Source organism: Typopeltis vanoorti, chromosome 6, assembly GCF_054136105.1.
Source record: "Typopeltis vanoorti isolate ZY-2024b chromosome 6, IOZ_Tvanoo_1.0, whole genome shotgun sequence".
Taxonomy (NCBI): Eukaryota; Metazoa; Arthropoda; class Arachnida; order Uropygi; family Thelyphonidae; genus Typopeltis; species Typopeltis vanoorti.
Genome location: NC_143554.1, coordinates 146865978 through 146892100, shown reverse-complemented (window position 1 = coordinate 146892100; position 26123 = coordinate 146865978). Strand labels below are relative to the sequence as shown.

At 34.8% G+C, this 26123-nt stretch overlaps 1 protein-coding gene across 1 annotated transcript in view; it reads left to right on the top strand.

The window, feature by feature from the left end:
• Window positions 1-26123, top strand: part of LOC150106049 (BTB/POZ domain-containing protein 6-like) — a 35289-nt gene that overhangs the window by 3821 nt on the left and 5345 nt on the right. Inside the window, exon 2 of the mRNA XM_090393792.1 lies at window positions 18113-18351. Within this exon, the coding sequence (XP_090249918.1) occupies window positions 18119-18351 (233 nt within the window). The 5' untranslated portion in view covers window positions 18113-18118. The remainder of the gene's footprint in view (window positions 1-18112; window positions 18352-26123) is intronic.

Genomic DNA, 26123 nt, shown 5'->3' with positions numbered 1-26123 from the left:
TGTCTTTGATTCGAATGTGGAATTCTGGCTTATGTTTAGAGTATGAAATCCTTGGAATTTCCATGTAGGCTGCATTTGTCTACTACGCAAAGTTGTGTCTTTGTTTTGAGTGTGGAATTCTGGGTGAGGATATTTGGTCATGTGTGGGAATCTTTTGCTCGAGTGTGGAATTATGGGAGAATATGTCTATAGGTGGCAGCACGAGTTTTCCTTTCCAATAATTTAAGCATGTGGTATTTCATTCCTAATTTTGAATATGGGAATTTTTAATTTAGAGTTAAGAGTTGGTGCCAGAAGTGATTTTGTTTTTCAAATTCATATTTTCTTGTCTATAGGTAGCAGTATACATTTTCTAAAATAATTAATAACTGGATATCAGTGGTGTCACCCTACCCCTTGATTCGAAGGAAAAAGCTGACCAGCGAGGAAGAATTTTAGTTTTGGGAAGAGACAGAAGTCAGAGGGTGCCAAATCTGGGGAATAGGGTGGATGTTCCAACAATTCAGATGGCAGATCCCTTAATTTTCCCAAGATAATCAACAAAATGCCTTTAGCATCCCAAAACACCGATGCCATGACTTTTCCTGCTGATGGAAACGACTTTGTCTTCTTTGGTGCTGAACAACCAGCTGCTGTTTGGATACTGGTGTGTAATGATGAATCCAAGTCTCATCCATAGTAATAAATCGATGCACAAAATCAGTTTTATTCTTGATAAAATTCTCCAAGCACTGTTCACAGATTTTCATGCTAGTGCATTTTTGATCTGTTGTGAGCAAGTGCGGCACCCACATTGTGCAAACCTTTTTCATTTGCAATTATTCACGCAAAATATATTCTACGCCTTCTTTTGAAATGCCTATAGTCTCAGCAGTTTCACACACTTTGACTTGCTGGTCATTCAATACCATATCGTGCACTTGATCAATGATTTCTGGTGTTTTTACATTTTGGACATCCTTCACGTGGATCATCTACAAGGCTGGTATGGCCACGTTTAAACTCGGCTGAACATATCTTAATTGTTGGAAAAGAAGGAGATGAGTGTCCATAAACTTTTATGAACTTCGAATGAATTTGTTTTGGCATCAAGCCTTCTTTTACAAAGAATTTTATAACCACATGATACTCAATTTTATCCATTTCAAGGGATACAGACAACACTTTTGCTTTAGACGGCTGTATAAAAGAAACTACTTGATAGAATGACTTGCAATTTCACATCATGCTTAAGACAGATGTACGAACACAGAAAAAAAATCGTGCCGATAGGCCATCTATGGTCGAGGGCGAGAACTTTTCAAAGCATCCTTATATATATATATACTGGTTTTACTCCATTTCCCAAGTAAGCAAACAGACAAACAAGTCAAGTTTGCGCCTGCAAGTTTTGCAAGTCTAACTGACCCTTCAACTGGTGCAAGACCAGGGCAACTCATGTTAAAAGTAGAATAAGCTCTTATCACTAATCTTAATATTTACCTTTAATGCAAAGCACATCTCCTGGAGGAGATGTATGCTTCTTTGTATTAAAGGCAAGGGGCCACTACCCAGACCGGTTTCGACCTTTATTGAGGTCTCATCAGTAGGAGCCAGGCTAGAAATACCAAGATTTTAGTAAAACAGAGCTTATAAGTATTTATATTTACCCAAGGTAAAAATACTTTCTACACATATATATATATATTAGGTCATTTTTAAGGTCTTAAAAGTTCATTACTTTTTTCTAATTGTAAGCAGAATAACGGAGCGAAAAAAGGTGTTCGTAAATTGCTTGTGACTTTCAAAATTAGATAGTGTTGTTTTGTATTGAGACATCAATGACACAAAAATGTGTTCATTTAAGTTTACAAAAACCGATTTCAATTAAATGAAATATTATTTACAAGTATATTCACAGAGAATAATTCAAACATGTAATTACCTAGAAATATTTCACAAGATTTAGTTTACCGTCTAATATTTCCAATGAATTCTATAATAAAAATGTTCCTTATCCACTGTCTTTTTGGTTATAGTACATCAAAATAGCTGGTCAATCAAAAGATTCTTTAGATCGGAGACCATAGGAAGTACACTCCATACATCTGATACGGTGTTAGCATGGCCGGTTTTATCATTAGGCGAACTTAGGCAATTGCCTAGGCGTGCTAAGACCTCGGGGTGCAAGATTTTGCTACATAGGTCGGGGAAAAATTACAATCTTCGAAAAAAATTAGCAAAACCTTGATTAATAATAAGAAACTGAAATAAGACAAGCCGTCCTGGTGCTCAATGATGAGGCAAATTATTTTTGCCTTTCTCTATTTCTTCCACTGCCCTGCTCTTAACCTCAAATGCAGAGATTTTTCTTCCTTCTGGCATCTGTCCCAAGATGAGTGGGGAAGTTCCAGGGTATCCCTCAAACTAACAATCAGTGTTCACAACTAATTGACTGTTCTCACTTCTTATCTTCAGTCCCTATAGACTTAATTCTGTTGAATTTTAGATTAAGCCCTGTTTTTGCAACTCTCTGAGGGCTGAGAAGTTGGGAATTATTTCATGATTTCTCACAGAGTCGTCTTGATAATACAGTTCAGTTTATTCGAAATCAGTATAAGAATGCAATGGGAATTTTCATACAATTGCAGTGGTTAGGACTCTGATTGGTAGTATTCATGAAATAAGACGTGATTGGTCTTTCACTTCACTCCCTTTACTTATCATCATCCCCACTCCGACATTCTTCTACTGATTTCAGATTAGTTCGTTCAAGCTTTTTTGTAGGTGGCAGTTGAGTCCGACGGCTAATAGTTTTGGTACTGGTTTATCTAGCATTCTTACAGTGGTTGAACGTTTGTGGCCAAAATACCCCATGTTCTCTAAAGAGCAGTATTTCTGTAAGTAATACCTGGCTATTCATTTCATATCATTTAAACCTTATTAATTTCATAATAATAATTATTATTATTACGGCTACTATTATAGCCTGTTTTTTGTTTAGGAGGGTCCCTTAATTTTAATACATTGGCTTTTTTACTAAATAATATATACATATATATATATATTAGGGAATTATAGGAGAATTTTGAAGGCTATTATAGTAGAATAATGAGGAAGAAAAATTTTGTACATACCTTGTTTTTGATACTACGATGCCTTCAAGTTCCATATTTCTGCAGTAAAGCTGTTTTTAAAAGGGGAAGGGCACGTGAGGGATGTTTTTATCGCAGAGAAGACTAACTTGAAAAACTCTGGTTTATTTAAATAATATATATATATATATATATATATACATAGATTATTATGTTTAAGGGTGCTTTTTGGGAGGGGAAGCGGAAGGGTTTCCTATGGGAAAACTGGTGCAGGGGAGAACGTTAACGGGGTGTGATCCGTTTTGGTCGTCTGCCCGTCATCAGAACATTTTCGGAATGAGTGTAGTGCTATGTCATGACTGCATGTTGTATCTGCCAAAAAAGGGCTTTTGTTGTCGCTAATTTGCCAGAGGCGTGGACTGATTTGTAAGTTGTGGATCATCCAACATACAGAAATTAGGTACGGTGATGGAAATCGAGTTTTCATCGCAATTTATGGCAATTGGTTCGAATATTCTAAGCATTGTTTTGATGTCTTGTTTGTCTATTATTATGGCCTTGTCGATTTGTGGGATGTGTTTCACTTCAAGGGCATGAGCTGCTATTTCTGTCTTTTCTGTGTTGAAAGTTTATTTTTCACTTGGTTAGACTATAATAAATTTAGTTTAATCCTTTATCCAAGTGTGAGCAAACAAAGTTTGCGCCTGAAAGTATCTTCAGGACTGGGGTAGGGTGGTACAACCCTTAATGCATAACATTATACATATCCGCAAGGAGATGTTTTGCATTATGGGAGATACTGAGATAGGAGTATTGGTAGATTGCCCCACCTTTGCAAGGAGTTTCCCGGGTGTTGAACCACCTTACCCCAGTCCTGATGATAATTTCAGGCGCAAACCTGTGTTCTGTATTTTATTTATTTATTTTTATTTATTTTTATTTTTTTGATGTTACGATTTTTTTTTTTTTTTTTTTTTTTTTTTTGTGCGTTTAGGTGTTCCGGAATAGGGATGTTGCAGTGTCGGAAGTGCTCTTGTAGTCTAGTCCATAAAAACCTAATGGTAGAGCTAGTATAGGTGATGTCACAGTCTTTTTGACAAGGAAATTTGTAGACCACATTGTGTTTATTCGAATATTTCTTTGTGTGTGAGAGATTTAGTGGGTTTTAGGAGAGTTGCTCATTTTTGGTCCGTGGTGAATACTAGCTTATAGTCTGTGTGTTTGAAAATGTATTTGTAGGCTTTGTATTTGTTTTGGATCTGTGGCAATTCGATGACCATACGTGTAGGGAAGTCAGTTTTGGTTGTATTGTTGTTATGACGGGATGTTGCCGTACTGCTCGCGTAATTTATTAGATGTGTGGGATAGTTGCGATTTTTAAAAATTTGTGTTAAATACTTTAATTCCGTACGAAGGTAATTACTTGGTTGAGAATTTGTAAGCATTGATAAATTGTGATAGGATGACTGATTTTTTAACGGAATATGGGTGGTATGAATTGAAACGGAGGTAGTTTCCGATATCTGTGGGTTTGTGGAATATCTTCGTAGCTATTTTGTTATTGGTTCTGATTAATGTCAGGTTTAAGAAATTGATGGATTTGTTCTGTTCTGTTTCCATGGTGAATTTTAGTCTGTTGCTATAATCGTTGAGGGATGTTTGGAAAGGGGTGATGTGTGAGATTACCAATGCATAGAATATCATCAACGTATGTGCCATTAAAGATGATGCCGGGGGAGGGAGGGGTGGAGTCGTAGTGATTCTATGTGTGCCAGGATATTTCTGATAGTTGTCCACTGATATTTTGGCCCATAGGGAGACCAAAAATTTGAATATATATGGAGTTGTTGAACTTAAAGAAGTTGGCAGATATTGTGAGTTTTATCAAGTTAATGATGTCATTTGGTGTTAATTTTGGTTAATATAGGGTGTGGTCCTTTGTGAGTAGTGTGTGTATGATGTCGAATGTTCAGGGGATATCCACGTTAGTGTATAATGAAGTTGCATCCAGTGAGGTGAGTATGTCATCTCGGGATGAAGTAATGTTATTTATTTTCTGGAATAGGTCGTCCGTATTTTTAATCATAGTGTTAAACGTTGTAAGTAATGGTTTGAGTTTGGCAACAAATTTTCATAGAAGTGCTGTGGTGGTATTCTAATAGGAGACTCGTCGGGTGTGAGCGTGTGATGTGACAGATTTATGGAGTTGTCATGTGTGGGCCGTGAGGCGGTGATGTGTGAAGGATTGGGAGCTATGTGTATTGTGTATTCGGTGCCTGTTGAGGCATTCCATTTTTTTGGGCCATATCGAATAACCGTCTTTGTGGGTTTTGATGTTTCCGAACATATAAGGGGTGCATGTAGTGAGGGAGTGTGTGTTTTTCATTGTGGTTTTGTCTATTTTGTTTTGGCTTTTTAAGCAGGGGTGTAGTCGGCCAGGGCGCGGCAGGGCAACGCCCTGGTACTTTTTTAAAACTATCGAACTTTTAAATTCATTATAATAAATTATAATAATGAGACTTATAATGCACTTCCAGCTTTCGGTCAAAAAATACAGCTTGCTGCTCTTGTCATTTTCGTTTCAGAAAACAAGGCAATCTCTCTGCCATATAGCCGTCGCAATAATAATAATAATAATAATGCCACACTTCGTGCTCTGGATTTCTGTTTCCAAGGTAGAGCCTTGGCACTATTTCTTTTAGGACTCACTCCTGTTTTTAAAGTGTGTAGGATGGTGTTCATTTGTTTTATGACGGAGGTGGGATCATTATGTATTTTTTGGTAGGTGTGTTGGTCGTTTATGATGGCCGTTATTTTGTCGTGGTAATCGGTTTTGTTGATGATGACTAGTGTCTCCTTTGTCTGCTTTTGTGATCATAATATCTGGGTTTTTTTTTCTTTTTAAGGATAATAGGGCTTTTTGTAAGTTGGGGGTAATGTTGGGTTTCACTATTACTTTGCTATTTGTAATGTTGTTTATTTTTTGGAATATAGTACTCTGTTTGGGTCATTTTCAAGTTTCGCTTGGACTTCGATAATGATGTTTTTTTTCGGTACGTGTTTTGGGGATATAGCAAAGTTAAGTCCTTTGTTTAGAATGGTGATTACGTCGGGTGTGAGCGTGTGATGTGACAGATTTATGATGGAGATGTCATGTGTGGGCCGTGAGGCGGTGATGGCTGAAGGATTGGGAGCTGTATGTATTGTGTATTCGGTGCCTGTTAAGGCATTCCATTTTTTTGCGTGTCTGACTTCAATTAAATGCGCGTAGTTGTTGATGTGTGTTTGGGTAATTTCAGAGAAAAACTCCCACTCCTTTGGGGTCATTAAGGTTATTATTCTACGTTTTATATTCTAGATATATGAATATGCTTGATTTTTCTTTCTGATTCTGTCATGTATGGCCTCTTTTATGAGTGCGCGTGATGCCCGGTTGCAAATTTTTTTATTATCGGGAATGGAGTGGTTTCCGCGTACCGTAACAAAGTTTGGCGTGACATTGTGATGTAGGCAATTCTTAAGGAATGTCATGTGTTTTTTGCGGGGTGTATGTTAGGATGGTTCTCTGGTAGGATTCTTTTGTGAAATTTATACATTCGTTGAATATATGACGTGAGTCCATGACATAGCCTGGTGTTTGGAGTGTGTGTTAAAACGATCTTATTTTAATGCGTTTTTTGCGATAGAGGGGGTGAAAGGGGGGATGGTTTTAGTAGACAGCCAAGGGATGAAAGGTTGTATGGTTACAAAACACAATATAAATTATAGATATTATTTCTGGGAAGATTCCTATGCTACTCCTCTTAAACACTTAGTATTATTACGGCCATATTAGCCTATTTTTGTTTAAGAGTGTCCCTTAATTTTAATACATTGGCTTTTTCACTTAAAAAAAAAAATATATATATAGGAGAAAAGAGGGACATTATAGGAGAATTTTGAAGGCTTTTATAGCAGAATAATCAGGAAGAAAAATTTTGTACATGCCTTGTTTTTGGTACTAGGATGTCTTCAAGTTCCATGTTTCTACAGTATGGCTCTTTTTAAAAGGTGTGTGTGTGTGTGGGGGGGGGGTTTCGCAGGGAAGAATAACTTGAAAAACCCGGGTTTATTTAAATAATATAAATATATACATACATTATTATGTTTAAGGGCTTTTTTTTGAGGGGGGAAGGGTTTTCTATGGGAAAACTGGGGCAGGGGAGAAAGTTAACAGGGTACGACCGTCATCAGAACATTTTAGGAATGTTCTGATGACCGCATGAATGTTTTCATGACCGCATGTTGTACCTGCCAAAAAAGGGCATTTGTTGTCGCTAATTTTCCGGAGGCGTGGCCTGATTTGTAAATTGTGGATCATCCAACAATCAGAAATTAGGTACGGTCGGTGGACGTTCATTGTGTTTTCATCGCATTTTATGGCAATTGTTCTGGATATTCTAAGCATTGTTTCGTTATTTTCTTTGTCTATTATTATGGCCTTGTCGATTTGTGGGATGTGTTTCATTTCAAGGACGTGAGCTGCTATTTCTGTCTTTCCTGTGTTCTGTATATTATTTTTTCTTTTTGATGTTGCGATGTATTTTTGTGTTTAGATGTTACAAAGGAGACACTGTAGTCATCATCAACAAAACCGATTACCACAAGAACATAACGGCCGTCTCAAACGACCAACACACCTATCAAAATATCCATAATGATCGCACCCCGGACCTCATAAAACAAATCAACAGCACCCTACACACCTTTAAAAAGCCAAAACAAAATAGACAAAACCACAACGAAAAACAGAACTCCCCCCCCCCCCCCACACACACACACTACACGCACCCCTTATATGCTCGGGAACATCAAAACCTACAAAGACGGTTATTCGATACAACCCATAGTCTCTTATAAGAACACCACCACAGCCCCTCTATGAAAATTTATTGCCAAATTCATCAAACCATTACTTACATCTAACACTATGATTAAAAATACGGACGACCTATTCCAGAAAATAAATAACATTACTTCATCCCGAGATGACATACTCACCTCACTGGATGCAACTTCATTATACACTAACGTGGATATCCCCTGAACATTCGACATCATACACACACTACTCACAAAGGACCACACCCTATATTAACCAAAATTAACACCAAATGACATCATTAACTTGATAAAACTCACAATACATACAGCTCCCAGCTGCCAACTTCTTTAAGTTCAACAACTCCATATATATTCAAATTTTGGGTCTCCCTATGGGCCAAAATATCACTGGACAACTATCAGAAATATCCTGGCACACATAGAATCACTCCTCCCCCACCCCCCCTCCCGGCATCACCTTTTATGGCAAATACGTGGATGATATTCTATGCTTTGGTAAACCCACACACATCGCTGCTTTACAAACATCCCTCAACGATTATAGCAACAGACGAAAATTCACCTTGGAAACCGAACAAATCCATCAATTTCTTAAACTTGACATTAATCAGAACCAACAACAAAATAGCAATGAAGATATTCCACAAACCCACAGATATCGGAGACTACCTCCGTTTCAATTCATTCCACCCATATTCCGTTAAAAAATCAGTCATCCTATCGCAATTTATCAATGCTTACAAATTCTCAACCAACAGTAATTACCTTTGTACAGAATTAAAGTATTTAACACAGATTTTTAAAAATCGTAACTATCCCACACATCTAATAAACTACGCGACTAGACTACAAGAGCACTTCCGAGACTGCAACTTCCCCATTCTGGAACATCTAAACACAAAAAAACATCACAACATCAAAAAATAAAATAAAATACGGAACATAGAAAAGACAGAAATAGCAGCTCGTGCCCTTGAACTGAAACACATCCCACAAATCGACAAGGCTAATAATAGACAAACAAGACAACAAAACAATGCTTAGAATATCGAAACAATTGCCATAAAATGCGATGAAAACTCGATTACCATCACCGTAGCTAACATCCACTGACCGTACCTAATTTCTGAATCTTGGATGATCGACAACTTACAAATCAGTCCACGCCTCTGGCAAATTTACGACAACAAATGCCCTTTTATAGCATATACAACATGCAGTCATGACATAGCCCTGCGCTCATTCTGAAAATGTTCTGATGATGGTCAACGGCCAAAAACTGATCACACCTCGTTAACTTTCTCCCCTGCCCCAGTTTTCCCATAGAAAACCCTTTCCCCCCAATAAAGTGCCCTTAAACATAATAATATATGTATATATTTATATATATATCATTTAAATAAACCTGTGTTTTTCAAGTTATTCTTCCCTGCCACTCCCAACCACTTCCCCTCCCCGCCTTTTAAAAACAGCCATACTGCCGAAACATGAAACTTTTTGACATCCTAGTATCAAAAACAAGGTATGTACAAAATTTTTCTTCCTCATTATTCTGCTATAATAGCTTAAATTCTCCTATAATGCCCTAAAATATATGTATTATTTTGAGTAAAAAAGCCAATGTATTAAAATTAAGGGACACTCCTAAACAAAAACAGGCTATAATAGCCGTCATAATAATAATAATAGTGTTTAAGAGGAGTAGCATGGGAATTTTCCCAGAAATAATACCTATAATTTCATAATGTTTTCTTAATGAAAATCCGAAATGAGGATGAAATTGAAAAGATGTTAACAGATGCTGAAAAAATCGCTGAGGGTTTAGGTGTAATGCCAAATTTTGAACAAGAAACAGTAATACTTATAAAAAAATAAAGAAATAATTTGTGTATGAAACAGAGGATGAATTCATAATAGATTTTAAACAAAAATTTAAGGCAGAGTTTTATTTTTCAATTATTGATACCGCAATTGCATATGTCAATGAAAATTCAAGCTCATGTTTACAATTAACAAAAAGGTTAGTTTTTCCTTTTAAATATATATGAATTTAAAAAAATTACTCAGCAAAACTACTTAAAAATGTGATATTTGAAAATTATTTAACACATGATAATTCTAGAGATGTTGACGCAACATATTTATGTAGTGAATTACAAATAACAGCAAGGCGAATTCCAGAAAATACTTTCTACATATCCTGCCATACATGTGCAAAAATAATTCAGAAAATATTGTTTGAAATGTGTTCATTGCTGTGAGAATTTTTTCGACATTGCCAGTATCGGAAGCAAGTTCAGAAAGGAGTTTCTCGAAATTAAAACTTACACTCACTCTACGATGGCTCAGGAAGGACTCACTGGTCTAGCAATAATATCTATAGAACATGAAATTGCATCTATAATCAATATATATGAATTAATTCGAAACTTTTCCAAAGAAAAAGCCTGAAAGATTAATTTTTATATTTAAGATATGAAAATTTTCTTGCTATACAGATATTAAGAGTAATCACATATGTATACAAATGTATTGGTTTTGATTAATAAATTTCTTTAATGTTTATAATGATATTACTTTTAAAAATGTCCACATGTGTAGGTGTACGTGTGCTTGTTTGAGTATGGCAAAATATATAGAGAGAGACAATCTATAAGGGCAGCTAAATTTCCTTTGCCTAGGGGCATCATATACTCTTGGACTGGCCCTGGGTGTTAGTCTGCAAGCTACACAATGCAGGTTAAAGATTTCGTGTATTCTTTCCCACCAAATATACACAAACGGCCTTGTATAATGTTCAATAAAGTTTCTTTATTTTGGGCCATTTATGAACTAACCTTTGAGAGCTGAGATGAGTTGCTATCATGCAACTCATAATTCTGATATCTGGCAATTCAGTTTCCAAAAATAGTAAATGAATGTCATACAATTTTGGTGAAAATCGCTCATCAGCTGACAGAGAAAACTTTACTTGCACCATATCCTGGTTCATTCACAGTTAGTTCACCATCTTTGGTATTTGAAAATATTACAGTCTCCGTTGTCAATTTCATAATCTACTCTCCGTTGCAAATAACCAAGGATATCGGTCCAGACACCTTTTGTGCATTTTTTCCCAAGTGCTTAACCACATCACAATGGATGTATCTTCCAAAATACCAATTGGTTTTTATCCTTTTAGAGCTTTGTGGAGTGTTCTGTCTTGTTGCTATTTTCCGGAAGAAAGAAAATTTCATCGGGTTTTGTACTTCACCCATTATATTACTTTACTAGACACACACACAAACACAAGACGACCTAGGCTGAATGACCAATTGCAGTAAACTGAAAATGCACTCAAGTCTTGTCCCTTATAGGATTGTTTAACCTGTCAGTTTCCTACTAAATTTTAACATTCAGGCAGATGACTCATGGGTAACTTTTCGCATACTTCTGGATGTGACCTTGAAATGATGTAATCCTACTCTGGGACGTCATCGGGCCAAAGCTTATTCATCTTTATACCCATCCCAGAAATATATACTGTAGTAAAATTAATGCATACTTTTTATTTAATTTTTAAACCAGTACATATATTTTTGAGCATTGATATAAGTGCAAAATCTTTAGTTATGTTTCCAGTAACATGAGTAAATACACACTATCTTCACGTTTTGGACAACCAATATTGTTTAAATCAAGAACAGGTCTGCCTAATAATTTCGATATTATCGATTTTTCTCTACCTTTTGGCAAGCAATAATTGATATTTGCATGTTAAATGTATTATCCAATCTTTTAGTTTTTCCAGTGAAAGAGAACCAATGTCCCATTTCAGTTGGTGATTTTATTTAATTAACCAAGAATTCTTTTTAAGGTTTTTGGTGATTGATTCCACTTACAAGGTGGTTTTGTCATAGTATGTCTTACAATAATTCCATCTCAAATACAAATTTCTTTAGGAAATAAAGTTGATTCTTCATCATTTCTGAATGCTAGTCATTTCCGAAATTTCATTTTTTTCGTCTGTAATTGTGGTTTTCTATATTCTTCATCCTTATTATGTTTTGCATTTTTCAAACACAAACTTGACCTCGTATAACCAGTGAGCACTGTGCTTCTTGAATAACATATGTTATCCATTGTTCCATTGCTGATAATTCTTTCTTTATATTCAATTATGGTTTTTCACTATCCATTCTACCTACAACTAGTTTGGGAGTTCTATATGCAGACAGAATTTTGTTAGTTCCAAAATAAGCCATTCTGGAGAGAATATAAGTTAAATGTTTTGTGTGTGTGTGTTGCTGTACTGTACAGTTTAGTGTATCCCATAAAGTAAAAAAAAAAAAAAAAAATTACACTTGTCAGAATTCCATATTCTAATCATCACCCACAATTCTAAACACAGGAAATCACAAATACTCGCAACAAAAACTCGTTTCCACTTGAGCACTATGATGTCACTTTGGACAGAAACCTATAAGGAACAATAATCGAGTACATTTCTCAGTTTATTTATTGCAATTTGTTCTTTCACCCAGCAAATCGTCTTGTGTGTTGTACTGTGAATATATAGTTATAAGTCAAGTATTTTGGAATATCTATTTGCATTCAGAAGTTCATTAGTTCCAAGATAAGCCATTCTGGAGAGCAAGCAAGTTAATCTTTCTTTTGTGTAGCTTAAGCGTAGCAGTGGTCATTTGGAAATGTTAACATCAGTTGAGATTTTTTTTTATCATATGTATCCAAAACAGACAATATTTACAATGTCGCCGAATAGAAGCCTTTGGCTCATCATATAGTTAATAACTTATTAGGACACTTCTTGGTAATACTCATATAAGGAATGTAAGTTCTGTTCGCTACAAACTTGGTATTAACTAGGTCTTCCTACTCACTGATGAGACCTCAAAAAAGGTCGAAACCGGTGTGGGTAGTGACCTTCTCTCATAATGTTGAACAAATACAGCTCTTAGGAGTTAAGTTCACATTATGGGTAAATATCAAGAATAGTGATCGGAGCTTGCTCCACCTTATACACGAGCTGCCTCAGTGTTCACTCCTTAAAGGGTCAGTAGTAACACTATCCAGGTATTTGCTTACGCTTGGAATCGCCGAACTTTATATAGTTTCTATATTCGGCATGAAACTCTTTGTTTCATGCCGAATATAGAAACTACATAGTTTCTTATTCGGCTAAGAAACAATATGGGATGTTATATCCCTTAATTTTTCAACAAGTTATGTCGCCGAATAGAAGCCTTTGGCTCATCATATAGTTAATATTTACAATATTTGTTGAGTGCAGTTACTTTATATGGTATTTGTAATTTCAAATGACCACTGCTTGTATGTTTTGGTAAGCGTAATTCTAATACTGAATAGTTTTTCACAAGATTAATTATAGGGTTCATTAAAGACTTCTGGCTACATTAGCGAATTTTCATGTCTAAGTTACTAATGTATGGTTATAAGGTGGTTTTGGCAACGGAAAAAAAGTGTGTGCGCTTGGCGTGGTGGGGGCGACACCAGTGATAGTTTGTAAATAATTGTTAAGAATATGTCTAAATGCTCTTCATTCTAAACTAAAAATTCCCATAGTCAAAAAACCTTGTAATAAAGATAACATTTAATTAGAAAAAAGTACTGAACTTTAAGATCTTAAAATTTGATCCAAATCAAAATATTCGGATGAGTTATGTATATGGAAAAAAGTGTGTATGCTTGGGGGTGGCACCAAAGATAGCCTGTAAATAATTGTTAAGAATATGTCTATGTGCTGATGGCATCTCTTCATTCTAAACTAAAAATTCTCATGTTCAATAACAGGAACGAAATACCACACACTTATACTGTATTGAAAAATTCGTGCTGCCACCCATAGACAAATATTTTCCAACACTTTCACAATCGAACCAAAGACAAAACGTGAAGTCACTGACACATGTGTTCCCCAGGGATATTCCAAGGCTTACGTACTCTATCTTATCTCTAACCCTCACCCACAATTCCAAACCAAAACAGATGACGTGATGTCAATGACTGTGTCACCCTGCAAAATTCCTAACTTTCCAGACTATCTTATCTTTAACCATCAACCATAATTCCATACCAAAACCATTACCCATAAGCCATCACTGAAAACAAACAAAAACAAGGCACTCACACAAGTCTGCCACCACAGAACACACACGAAGTCGCACCTCCCTGCTACAATAACTTCCTTTTTCACTTCAACTCAATGACGTCACTTATTTACACCTAACAGATTACATCATTTATTATATGTAGATAACATGCACCCATGACACTGAACTCACTTCTCCCATTTACCCTACTCCTATTTGGTTTAAAGTGTCCGATCAATTACGGCACAAATCCTTATCTTATCGTGATCGGGTTCGTAGTCTCGTCAATGACATCACGGTGCCTGCATGACACCTCCAACATTTACACTATCCCTCTTTTGTTCATAATGTCCGACCAGTGATGTTATGAGTATGGAATGTATGGAATTTCACTGGGGAACAGCTGGCAGTGACAACGTTTCCTGTGTCATTTACCCTAACCCTATTTAGTCATTAGTACCCGGTATAAACAAATCATCCGCTCGAAGGTATAAAAAATTCATTATTTGTTTATATTCAGTTGTCTGCTGATAATTCAAAACTGGATAGAGCAATGGTTAATAAAGATAATGTGAATATCCTGCAGGATGATTTAAGTAGCTTCGCAGTGTGGGCAAAGGAAAATTATTGTCAATTTCATTGTGAAATTCAACATTATCACTTTGGATTGAAAAGTTTGCATATGATGTATCATATTGATGTATTGGTTTGCAGGAAATGGATGAAGATAGGGACTTGGGTATGATGGTAGACAAAGTGTTGAAATTCAGAGAATATAATGACAAAAATTAGTAAAATGCAATAGCTCAACATTAGATGTTGAAAAACAGATTAAAAATTAATGATAGTGAAGTTTCTTTATTAGGCTATGATTCAACCCCATCTTGACTACTTCGTACAGGTTTCTTGTAGACCAGGATTTCGTAGAAAGGATTCGGTGGTGAGTGACTAAGATGGTGACAGGTGTGTATGTGGAATACTTCCTACGAATATAGGTTGAAGGTTTCTAGGTAGCAATGGTTTGTTGTTAGGCAGTAAAGATGGTACAGGAAAGTTTTAAGATATTAATAGATATTAATTATGAGATATTAATATTTCATAAATTTTAAGATATAAAATTTATGAAATGAAATTTTTCAGTAAAATGACAGTCAGAAAACTAGAGGTCATCCATGAAAGATGTGTAAGAGTGTGGTTAGTATGCAGACCAGATTTTTTGCATGAAGAGTATGAGTCAGTGGAATGGATTGCCAGATTTGCTTGTGGGTATCCTGAAGGTGATCGGATTCAAGGAGAGGTATAATAGGATTTGTGTGTGTATGATGGTTGATTTGGTTTTCCCTCCACGAGTCTCCTGACTCCATGGAGATGCCGGAACTAATAATAACAACAACAATAATAATTATAATAGTAGAGTATACCAGTAGATTGAACGTTTCGTTTTGCGGAGGATGGTAATAAGACCAGTGGTCCTCCATGGAAGTCGAGAAGGAAGGCAGTCAATAAAACGATCTTTCAACATTTGACAAAGTACTTTTTAAATTAATTTTCTCTATGCTGACTTTTCATTTCGATTAAAATGAAGCAAAACGTTTATTAGAACGGTTATGAGTTAATCTTCTTCTTGGCTACCTGTATAAGGCAATTGTTTGCCTGCAACGTTTACAAGGGTTTAAAAAGTTTTCTGCCCATCTCCTTTTGATCGATGTCCCTTTGGTTTATAATTCCAAGCAATATTTGGCCATCTGTCCTCATTCATTTTTTCTATGTGGTTTTTTCCTGTTCTTTCTATAGTTTGTGATGTCTTCTGTTATGTTAATTATGGATAACTGTTTTCTTATTTCTTATCTTGTCTATTCTTTTATAATCTGTAAACGGTCTTAGGAACTTGATTTCTGCAGTTTCCACTTGTCAGTTATCTCGTTCTCCCCAGTCGATGTTTCACTGCCATATTTCAGAAATGGTTTGGCTATTATTTTATATAGTTTTATTTGGGTTGTTCTAGACATCTGTTTACTGAAGAGTCTGTTCAAAATTCCAATGATTGCTGGGAATTGTTGCTTTTTATTTTATATGCAATGTCGATTTCTTTATTGGGGGTTATGTAATTTCCTAGATATTTAAATTCGTTCACTTTTTCTATTACTTTGTTGTGGATGAGTATTTTTCAACTTTTTGATTTCGTTTTATTTATTGAGATTTTCATTTAATACTCTTCTATTGTTTTGTTCAATACGTGTAGATTTTTCTGTAACTGGTCTTCGTTTTCAAGGTTGGTTAATTCTTTATTTACTACTTTAATTCTTATGTATTTGTTTTTCTTCCATTATCTTGAATTGTTTTCCATATATATTGAAGGGTATTGGTAATAATCCACTTCCTTGAATGAGACCTCCATTGGTTTTAATTTTTTGATTGTTTCATTATTAATTTTAATTTTAATATAACTTTCTTCCATTATATTTGCTATTTGGTTTGAGCAGCTTTCAGTTAATACAGCTTACTGATCAATTTGTTCTGTTGATTTAATCGTATGCTTTCTCATAATCCAGGAAGGCCATATATGTTGGCAGGTTAAATTCTATTCTTTTTTCTATAATTTGTTTGTGTGTAAATGCGAAATCTGTGCAGGATCTTCTTTCATTAAAGCTACATTGTTCTCCTCCAATAATTTCCTTGGCCCATGGTGTTAATTTTATTTTAATTATATCTAGATATATTTTATAGCATGTATTTAATAAGGATATTCCTCTGTATTTTCCCCAATCCTTTTTTGAATATGTTTATGAATATTGCTGTCCTTCTGTTCTTGTGGGATTCTTTCCTTTTTCCAATATTCCATTTAGAAATTTAATTAATCGTAATTTAAAATGGTTTAGAGCTGTATTTGTATAGCTTTGAGTTTATTCCATCTTCTCCTGTAGCATTTCTATTTTTTTGTTTTTCCAATATTTTCATTTGATCCTTTAACTGCATTAGTTCTTCACTTGTTTCTTGACTTATTTCTTGTTTTATTTCAATTTCATTAATATTGTTTAGAAGGTGGGTGTAGTAATTTGTCCGTTCTTTTGTGGAGAGGCCTTCTAATTCCAGATTATCCTTTGTTTCTTGAGTCACTTTCTTAAAGATTTTATAGCTCTTTAGTGGAGGTCCATTTTTGTCATGCTCTAATCTTGATACAAATTTTTTCCAGTCTTGTCTTCTGATTTTCCTGGTTTCTCTTCTTGTTATTGCTCTGATTCTTTTTTATATTCTATTTCATTTCCTATGATTCTCTCCTTTAACCATTTAAGATACATTTCTTTTCCCTTTCTTACTGAAGATTCTGTTGCTGAGTTCCAGGTTCTGAGTTCTTTCCTTTTTCTTTGCAGTTTTCTTCCTATGGCTTCACATGCTGCATGTTTTAAAATTTGTTTAATGCTTTACCATTCATTTTCTATATCTGTATCTTAATTTATTTTCTTTGTATGATTTGCAAGTCTTCTTTGATATAGTTCTCTGATACTATCTTGCTGTAACAGTTCTATCTTAAATTGCTCCTTCTTTTTGTTCTTGTATCTTTCATTTCTCAGGTTTGAGATCATAATAGTACTGATTAATAAATGGTGGTCTGAATCAATATTGCATCCTCTGTAAACTCTGGAATTTCTAACCAACTTCTTTAGTCTTTTACCCCCTATTATACAATCAAGGATGATTTTATATCCCCTGGCTTCCCATGTAAATTTATGTATATCTTTATGTTTAAAGAAGTTGTTGGTGATTTTCAAACTATTATAGGCCACAAATTCCCTGAGTTCTCTTCCATTGTTATTCATGGTGTTCTCTCCTTGATCACCTATTAAATCTTTAAATGTATTTGATCTAATTCTAGCATTGAAATCGCCTGCAATGATTAAGAATCTTCTTTATTTGCTTTCTGAATTACTTTTTGTAGGTTTTTATAGAAACAAATAAGTTAATTAAATTACAAATTAAAAGTACTAAAGATTTTTTATTCTAGTGACAGGGTTCATGACTTATTCTATTCTTTTATCCTTTCAGTCGGCTATGGCGACAAACGAAGAAAGACTTCGGAACTTGTTGAAGGATCCCGTCTATTCTGACGTCACCTTCATAGTTGGCGAAGGTGAATGCCAAGTAAAAGTAGAGGTTCATAAGTTGCTGCTTGCGATTGCTAGCCCAGCGTTTGCTGACATGTTTTACGGTCCTATAAAGGAGGAAACAGAGAGAGAAATCAAGATTCCTGACATTAGTCCAGAAGCATTTCAAATTATGCTCACGTGAGTCATTTTCCATTGTTATATCCGAATGCTGATATTTATCAGTCTACTCATTGTCCTTCATACAAATTGGTATTTTAGTTTTTAACTACTAACTTAAGGATATGTATGTTTTTGATATATTTTTAAAACGTTGCTATAATCGATTCTCAAAATGAAAATCTGACAGATTGGCATTGAGGAAAAAAAATATGCCATTACCATACCTTTCTCAAATATTTTTTTTTATTTTTCCCTAAGAGAGTAAAATCATTGCCTTCATCTCTTAAACGATAGAATTAAGTGTTACTTCAGAATATCTCGAAAGAAACTCTAACATAAATTCTTTTTAATGACAACAGAAGACATTATTACTTAGCTGTTGATTATACGATATACTAAGACATACTTTTGTATTAGCCGCCAGGTGATACTACTGAACTTTTTAAGATGTTGTTCCGCTGTGTTTTTCTAATACAGAATACTTGGTTTAAGCTCATTCGGTAATTGCGGTTTCCATAATCGATATGTAATACCTCGTGAAGCATGACTAAATCTTAAATTCTACAGAATATGGATTGTTTTCGAAGAGGATTTCCGTGCGAGGTAATGTTGTCCTTTGCTGCGTGAGTGAATATATTTTGGGCTAAAACAGCACTGTTGGTGTTATGCATACTCTTCTATCATCGAGAAAATGGCTCTCCTAGAAGTGAATTTATTTGATGATAGCAGCAGAAGCTAAGAAAAAGAAATAGACTCGCTGAATTCAATGCATAGGGTTTTCTGCATATATCATAAACGGCGTTGAAGTGGATACATTTCGCAAAATAAAAGGGATTGCTCGAAGTGAACAATGTGAAATGACTAGTAAATACTTTGGACTTTGAGCGAAAAAACACTTTGGAGATATTTGTAATCACAATTATGAAAGGAGAAAGAATTAATACTAATTGGAAGTATTACTGAAGCAGCTTAGGAGAATCAACAACTGAAGAGGAGGATAAAAAAAAATCAGTGTGTGTGTGTGTATATATATATGTATATATATATATATATATATGATACATTTAAGGAGAAAATCGCTGCCAAGACAAAGATGAGTACAACTTTATGGGATAAGTGTAAAAATTGTGAGTATTTTGAGTGTAGTGCAACTTTGTAAAAACCATTTGAAGTCACAGGACTTGTTCTTTAAGACTTGTTTTGGTAATCTTTCTGTTTTCATTCTTTGAACGTGTTCCATCCATTTATGTTATATTTTTTAATTTTTTCTATACTGCTTCTTGGTTTAATTCTTTCATAATTTCTTCATTTCTTTTGTGATCAAACAAGGTATACTTTGCAGTTTTTCTCATAAACTTCATTTCTGCTGTTGTTAATCTTTATTTGTCTTTTTCTTTTATTGTCCAGATTTCGCTTCCATACATTATTACTGGTAGGGCTAATGTATTGTATACTTTTAGTCTGGTTTGTTTCTGAACTAGGTTTGGATTAAATGTAGAGTTAATTACATCTGTTATTTTTAAATATTTTGCAATTTTTACGTTTATATCTCTTTCATTTTCATATGTGATCATATATCCTAGGTAGTTAAATGAATTCACCTGTTCTAAGATCTTGTTATCTAATTACTATTTTAGTTCTTGCTGGATCTTGTCCTTTAAAGGCCATAGTTTTTGATTTTTCCGTTGATATTATCATACCATAATCTTTGGATATCTCATTTAGATCTAAAATAGCTTTCTGTAAGTTATCTTCAGAATTTGTAATTATTATTTAGTCGTCGGCAAAGAGGAGAGTGTTTAAGTTCACTGTAGAAGAAAATTTAATTCCTTGATGTAAGATTTTATTCCATTTTATTATTATTTCATTTAAGTAGATATTAAAAAGAGTTGCTGAGAGGGGACATCCCTGTCGGACCCCTTGGCTTATCTCTCTTGTATATGATAGCTCATGATTTAATTTTATATTTATTTGATTATTTTCATATATACTAAATTGTATTCTCTTCTTTTCTCTATTATTAATTTTAGGCAAAAAGGCCGGGTCTATACATGATCGTCCTTTTCTAAATCCTTTCTGTACTTCTAAAATAAAGTTTTCGGAATATTTCATTAGTTTGCTATTTAAGATTCTGCTATATATTTTAACAGGAATTCAGTATACTGATACCTCTATAGTTTTTAGGGTCATCTGTACTATCTTTTTTAAAGATAGGAATCACAATTGCTTTTTTCCATTCTATTGGGGGGATACCAGTTGAGTAAATTTTATTTAAAAATAATAAGTCTTTCTTTGAATCTTGTTCCTGCATATTTATATGGTTCTGAACCTAACTAATCTTCTCCATGTGATTTTCGGTTTCTTGTTTCTTTCAGGCTGATTTCTAATTCTTCTTTAGTTATTTCCTTTATTTATTTTCGTTAATTGTTTGCCTGTTGTCTTTTTTAAAATATTTTTCTGTCCACAGTTCTGTGTAGTAATTTAGAAATTCTTCTAATTTCAATTCAGTGTTTAATTTTGTTTTCTTTTGGTATCTGCATTTAAGTGTTTCAAAATCTTATATACATTGGGTCTTATTTTATATAAATCATGTTCTAAATTAGAAACAAATTTGTTGCCTGATTCTGTCTTTTTCTGACTTCTCTTTTAGCTATGGCTCGTATTCTTTTATATTCTATTTCATCTTCTAATCTTTTACTGCTTAACCATTTGTGATAGGCTTTTTTCTTTTTGATTATTTCTTTCATTGTATCATCCCAGATCTTCAGTGTTTCCTTTTATTGAATTTTTTGGTCTTTCATATGCTGCTGCATTTAGTATCGTTGTTATATTAAACCATTCTATTTCTTCATTTTGTTTTATTTTATCTAGATATTGGTTAATTCTTTGTTCATATAGCCATTGTACATTTGTGTCAGTCTAGTTTTATAAACAAATGATTCAATTTTTCTTTCTGTTCTTATTAATTTTATTTTAGCTTTTATCTTTCAATTGCGCGATTTCCTAAAAATATATAAATACAGGGGTTAACTCACAACACACTTTATCCAAGTATTACTTAGCACTTCTGAAGATATATTGAGCCTTGGTTGAAGGAGGAAATCCTTCAACAATAAAAATCAACAAACAACAAACAATTGGTTGAAATGTGGTCATGTGGACAACACATGTTCACTTCAAATCTGAGAAAACAGCTTATTTCATATCCTTTGTGAACTCTAACATCTAGTGAAAATTTTGATGTCTTTTCATTTAATATGAAGTAATCTAATATTGATTTCCATCCTCTTGCTGCGCAAGTATATTTATGTATGTCTTTATGTTTATAGAAGGAATTCATTATTTTTAGGTTATTATCAACTACAAAGTCAATCAATTTTTTACCATTCCTGTTTAGAGTATGTTTTCCATGTATTCCTATATTATTATTAATTTTCGGGTTTCCAATTCTTGCATTTAAGTCTCCTGCTAAAATTACGTAATCATTATTATTTATTTTATTATATATGTTTTGTAGCTGATTATAAAAATCAATATTATCCTGTTCCCTTCCTTCTTCTGGGCATATAAACCAATTATTGTTAAATAGCCTCTATCTATTTTTATTCTAGCTTCTATTATTCTTTCATTCCATAATTTATAATGTTTTAACTGTTTTGAAAACGGAGTTGTGAATCCAAATCATGACTCCTGCTTGTGTTCTTTGGTCTCTGTCTACTCCACTGTATATCACATTAAAATTTTCGGTTCTCATAGTTCCTATTAATTTCTTTTTTGTTTCAGTGATTACTGCTATTTTAAAAATTTCTTTCATTTAATAATTGGTCTAGTTCTATTTCTTTATATGCTATTCCTCTTACATTCCAGTTTGCTCTGTGTATTATATTTTGTCGTTTCCATTTTCGTTTTCCCTTTTCCATTCCAGGGTTGTTTCCCATAGATTCAATCCGATTATCTTTTTCTGTCAGCTTACAAGCAGGATTATGTTCTCCATGCCAGGGGACTAGCCTGACGATGGAATAGTTCAGTGGTTGGGCTGCTACCTTAAGGCATCTGAACTAGCCTTCTTCCGAATTTAAACCCATAGGAGGAATAGGATATATTGAAGGGGGAAGAGCAGATTATAGAAGAATTATAGTAAGGTTTATAGAGAGGGCATAGTTGTAAAGCCAGAAATGAAAAGATCCCATGGCCCTCGAGTACTCTAATAGCATAAGATCAGAAAATAAGAAGAGTTGGCTGATAAGGCCTTATAGGAAAGATTAAAGTAAGTGGATGTTCTTCAAAGTAGAACGAGAGGACAGATCCAGCTAGGGGTCCATGGGAGTGCCGCTTCCCTTACAATCAAGATGATTGCCCGTTATGGCCCTGTTGGTCCACGCATCCTTATTCAGTATATTCGGACTACCCCACCATATATATATATATATATATATATATATATATAATATATATATATATATATAACACACACACACACACACACACGGTGGGCTCCACTATCCGCCACCCAGAAAACGCGCTCTCTAGGGGTTACAGGGTCTCCCGAGAGACAAACTGAAAGTGATTGCACATATACCAGGATATGCCTTGTATGGTCACATAAAAGCACCCAATCATAATATCCTGCATGTGTTCAATATCTACATACCACAGCAGGATATTCTGGCATCACAAATCTTGGACTTCTTTCAAAACCACCATTCTATTATTGACCAAGAATATATCACAATAGCTGGAGACTTGAGCTGCACTCTTGGTCAAGAAAAAGACAGAATTCAATGTCCTGAACATCGTAGCTCATTGATAAACAAACGTCAAACACTGGTAAACGATAATGAACTCATTAACGTCTTTTGGCATCAACATCCAGATAAGAGATCCCACACATGGAGGTCAGCAATCACTGCGACCAATAAGCCAGTCTACCAAGCACGACTGGACTGGACATATACTGCATTTCCAAAGACACTGTTTCTCTAGTTAGAAACATCTCATACATTCCTTCCTACATCTCAGATCATTGCTTCATCAAGCTGCAACCTTCATTATGTTTTTGAAAATCCGAATTAGGAAGTGTCTACTGAAAGATTCAGATTATATAAACACTCAGGCTTTAATAAATAGCCTCACTCACTCGAAAGGGAATACAGAACCAATGAAAACATGGTGGCACACCTAAAATCACAAATCAATCTAGATCTACAGTCACCAGAAATATCAACATTAGGATCCCACAACTTGAAGAACAGCTGAAGCATCTCCCAGCAAAAAGTCCTGAATATCATTCAGTCCTCCAAACCATGCGAAGACACTTAGAAGTATCCTCAAAGGGTGTCCTACTTATATTGCGGCATACAAGAATAAATCTTTCAGATGCACCCACAAAATATTTTTTCACTTTGGAAACATACCAGGCAGCAAACTGCATCTCTGTATCTAGACATCAAGATATCCGCATCACAGAAGATCCAAGTAAAATCACTTCCAAAATCTTACAATACTACAAGAAAGCATACAGCTCTTTAGAAACATCCCTTCACGCCAATCACGAAATACTGAAAGAAACAAAAAAAAAAAAGAATCTCTGCGACAGATCGGAACCGTTTAGAAAACAAATTACTCTAGATCATAAGTTCCCAACGGCCCAGCACCAACTGCATTTCTGAACGGCCCAGCACCAATCCCCGGGTTGGTGCTGTGCCGTTCAGGGATACACAAAAAATAACCAGTAATGGCGGAGAAACGAGTAAATTAAACAAAATGCAAAACGTTAGTTATGGAACAGTAAATGTGAATTACTGAAACGGAGAGCCAAAGGGATGCAATATTATACAAATTAAATGGATATTGAATCCAACATTAATTCACAGCCGAATATAGAAATTACATGAATTTCATGCCGAATAGATATAGAAACTATAAACGTTTCGGCAGATGCAAGCATAAGCATTCTTTCAGAACAAGGGCAACTCGTGGTAAACGTGGGGTAAGCTCCAAATCACTTTCCTTATTATTTTCCATAATGTAAAGCACATCTCCTAGCGGACATGTCTAATGCTTTGCGTTATGGAAGGAAGGGGTCACTGCTGAGACCATTTCTATATTCGGATGTGAATTAATGTTGGATTCAACGTCTACTTAATTTGTATAATTTTGCATCGCCGAAGTGAAGCCTTTGCCTCTCCATTTAAGTAATTCTTGTTACCTTTTAAGATGTGACACCCTTTAGGCAACTCGTATGGGTCAATATAAGTGCTGCATCACTTCAACCTGAGTAATTTACATCTGGGTCTGGCTCACAATAACAAGACCTCAACAAAGGTCGAAGACCTCCTTCCATAATGCATACCATCATACATGTCCGCTTGGGGATGTGCTTTATATATTATGGAAAATACTAAAGAAAGTGATCTGGAGCTTACTCCACCTTTACCACGAGATGCCCCTGTCTTGAAAGGTTGCTTATGGTTGCATCTGCCGAAACTTTTATAGTTTCTATATATTTGGCACGAAACTCTTGTAGTTTATATATTCGGCTGTGAATTAATGTTGGATTCAATATCCACTTAATATGTATAATAAATGTTAAGTTTGAATCACCGCTAATGGAGACATTTCAAAACTAGCTCACATTAGCTGATGATTGGTGAGGGCATGGTTATGAACCCTTCCCCCAAACCACTCGTCTACCCATCATTACGCACAGTTCATGCATCACTTTTGTCACCCATCCTTCTTTCCAGAACAATCGCGTATTATTAAGAAATGATCTTTTCGATAACGAACCTTCCACTAAGTGCATCAAAGCAAGTTGAACGATCTCAGCAACTGTTTCAATCGGCTAGTGAAATGTATACCAATTATTAGACTTTTCAGATAACACAAATAAATAGTATTAATAATAATAAATTAAAAGATTGTTAAACACTTGATCATTATCAATATTTAACATGAAGCTATACTTATTTCTGTGTTACGAATATTGTAAAATTAAATCTGGTGGTTTTTACTCTTAGTGTAGTAATTTTACTTTCCCAACTCATTACCTCATTTCCACTATTTTACATTAAGATAGGCACTGAACAAAAGTGTCAGTATTTAAAAACAGCTATTTTAAAAACAAGGGGTGCAATTTATAGAAATGGCTTTAAAAGGGGATACACAAGTGGGAAAAGATTGTGAACCATGCTCTAGATGAAATGAAAACTCCATGCATATCCTTGACAACAAACTAATCTCACGACATTGATGGTCTCACATGTCCTTTCTCTGAACAGTTATACACACTGGCCATCGAACCCTTCTTAAAGAGTGCATGCACCATAACACAACCACATCTATAAATAAGCCTATCTCACAGCAGAGTTTTTATAAGTCTGGAACCAACTCGGACCACTTCTCCTTAAAACACTGCAAGACGCCTACCTCAATTGACTCCTAGAATCCGTCACGACCTCAGTAGCACAATTGATACTAAACAAGGTAGACCACAAAGACATCCGAAACTGACGTCCAATCTCACTAATCAATACAAAATCACCTCCAAAGTTATTGCAAACCGACTAATGCCAATACTGCCTGAAGTTATTATCCTACATCAATCTTATTCTGTTCGAGGAAGATCAATTCATGACACCCTCGATTTAATAAGAGATTTCATCCTCATCGCAAACAGCCAAAATGAAAATTTAGCACTCTCAGCCTTGATCAGGAAAAGGAATTTGACAGAGCAGAGCGGGAGCACCTTTATGAAGTCCTAAAGGCATTCGGCTATGGTACTCTCATTA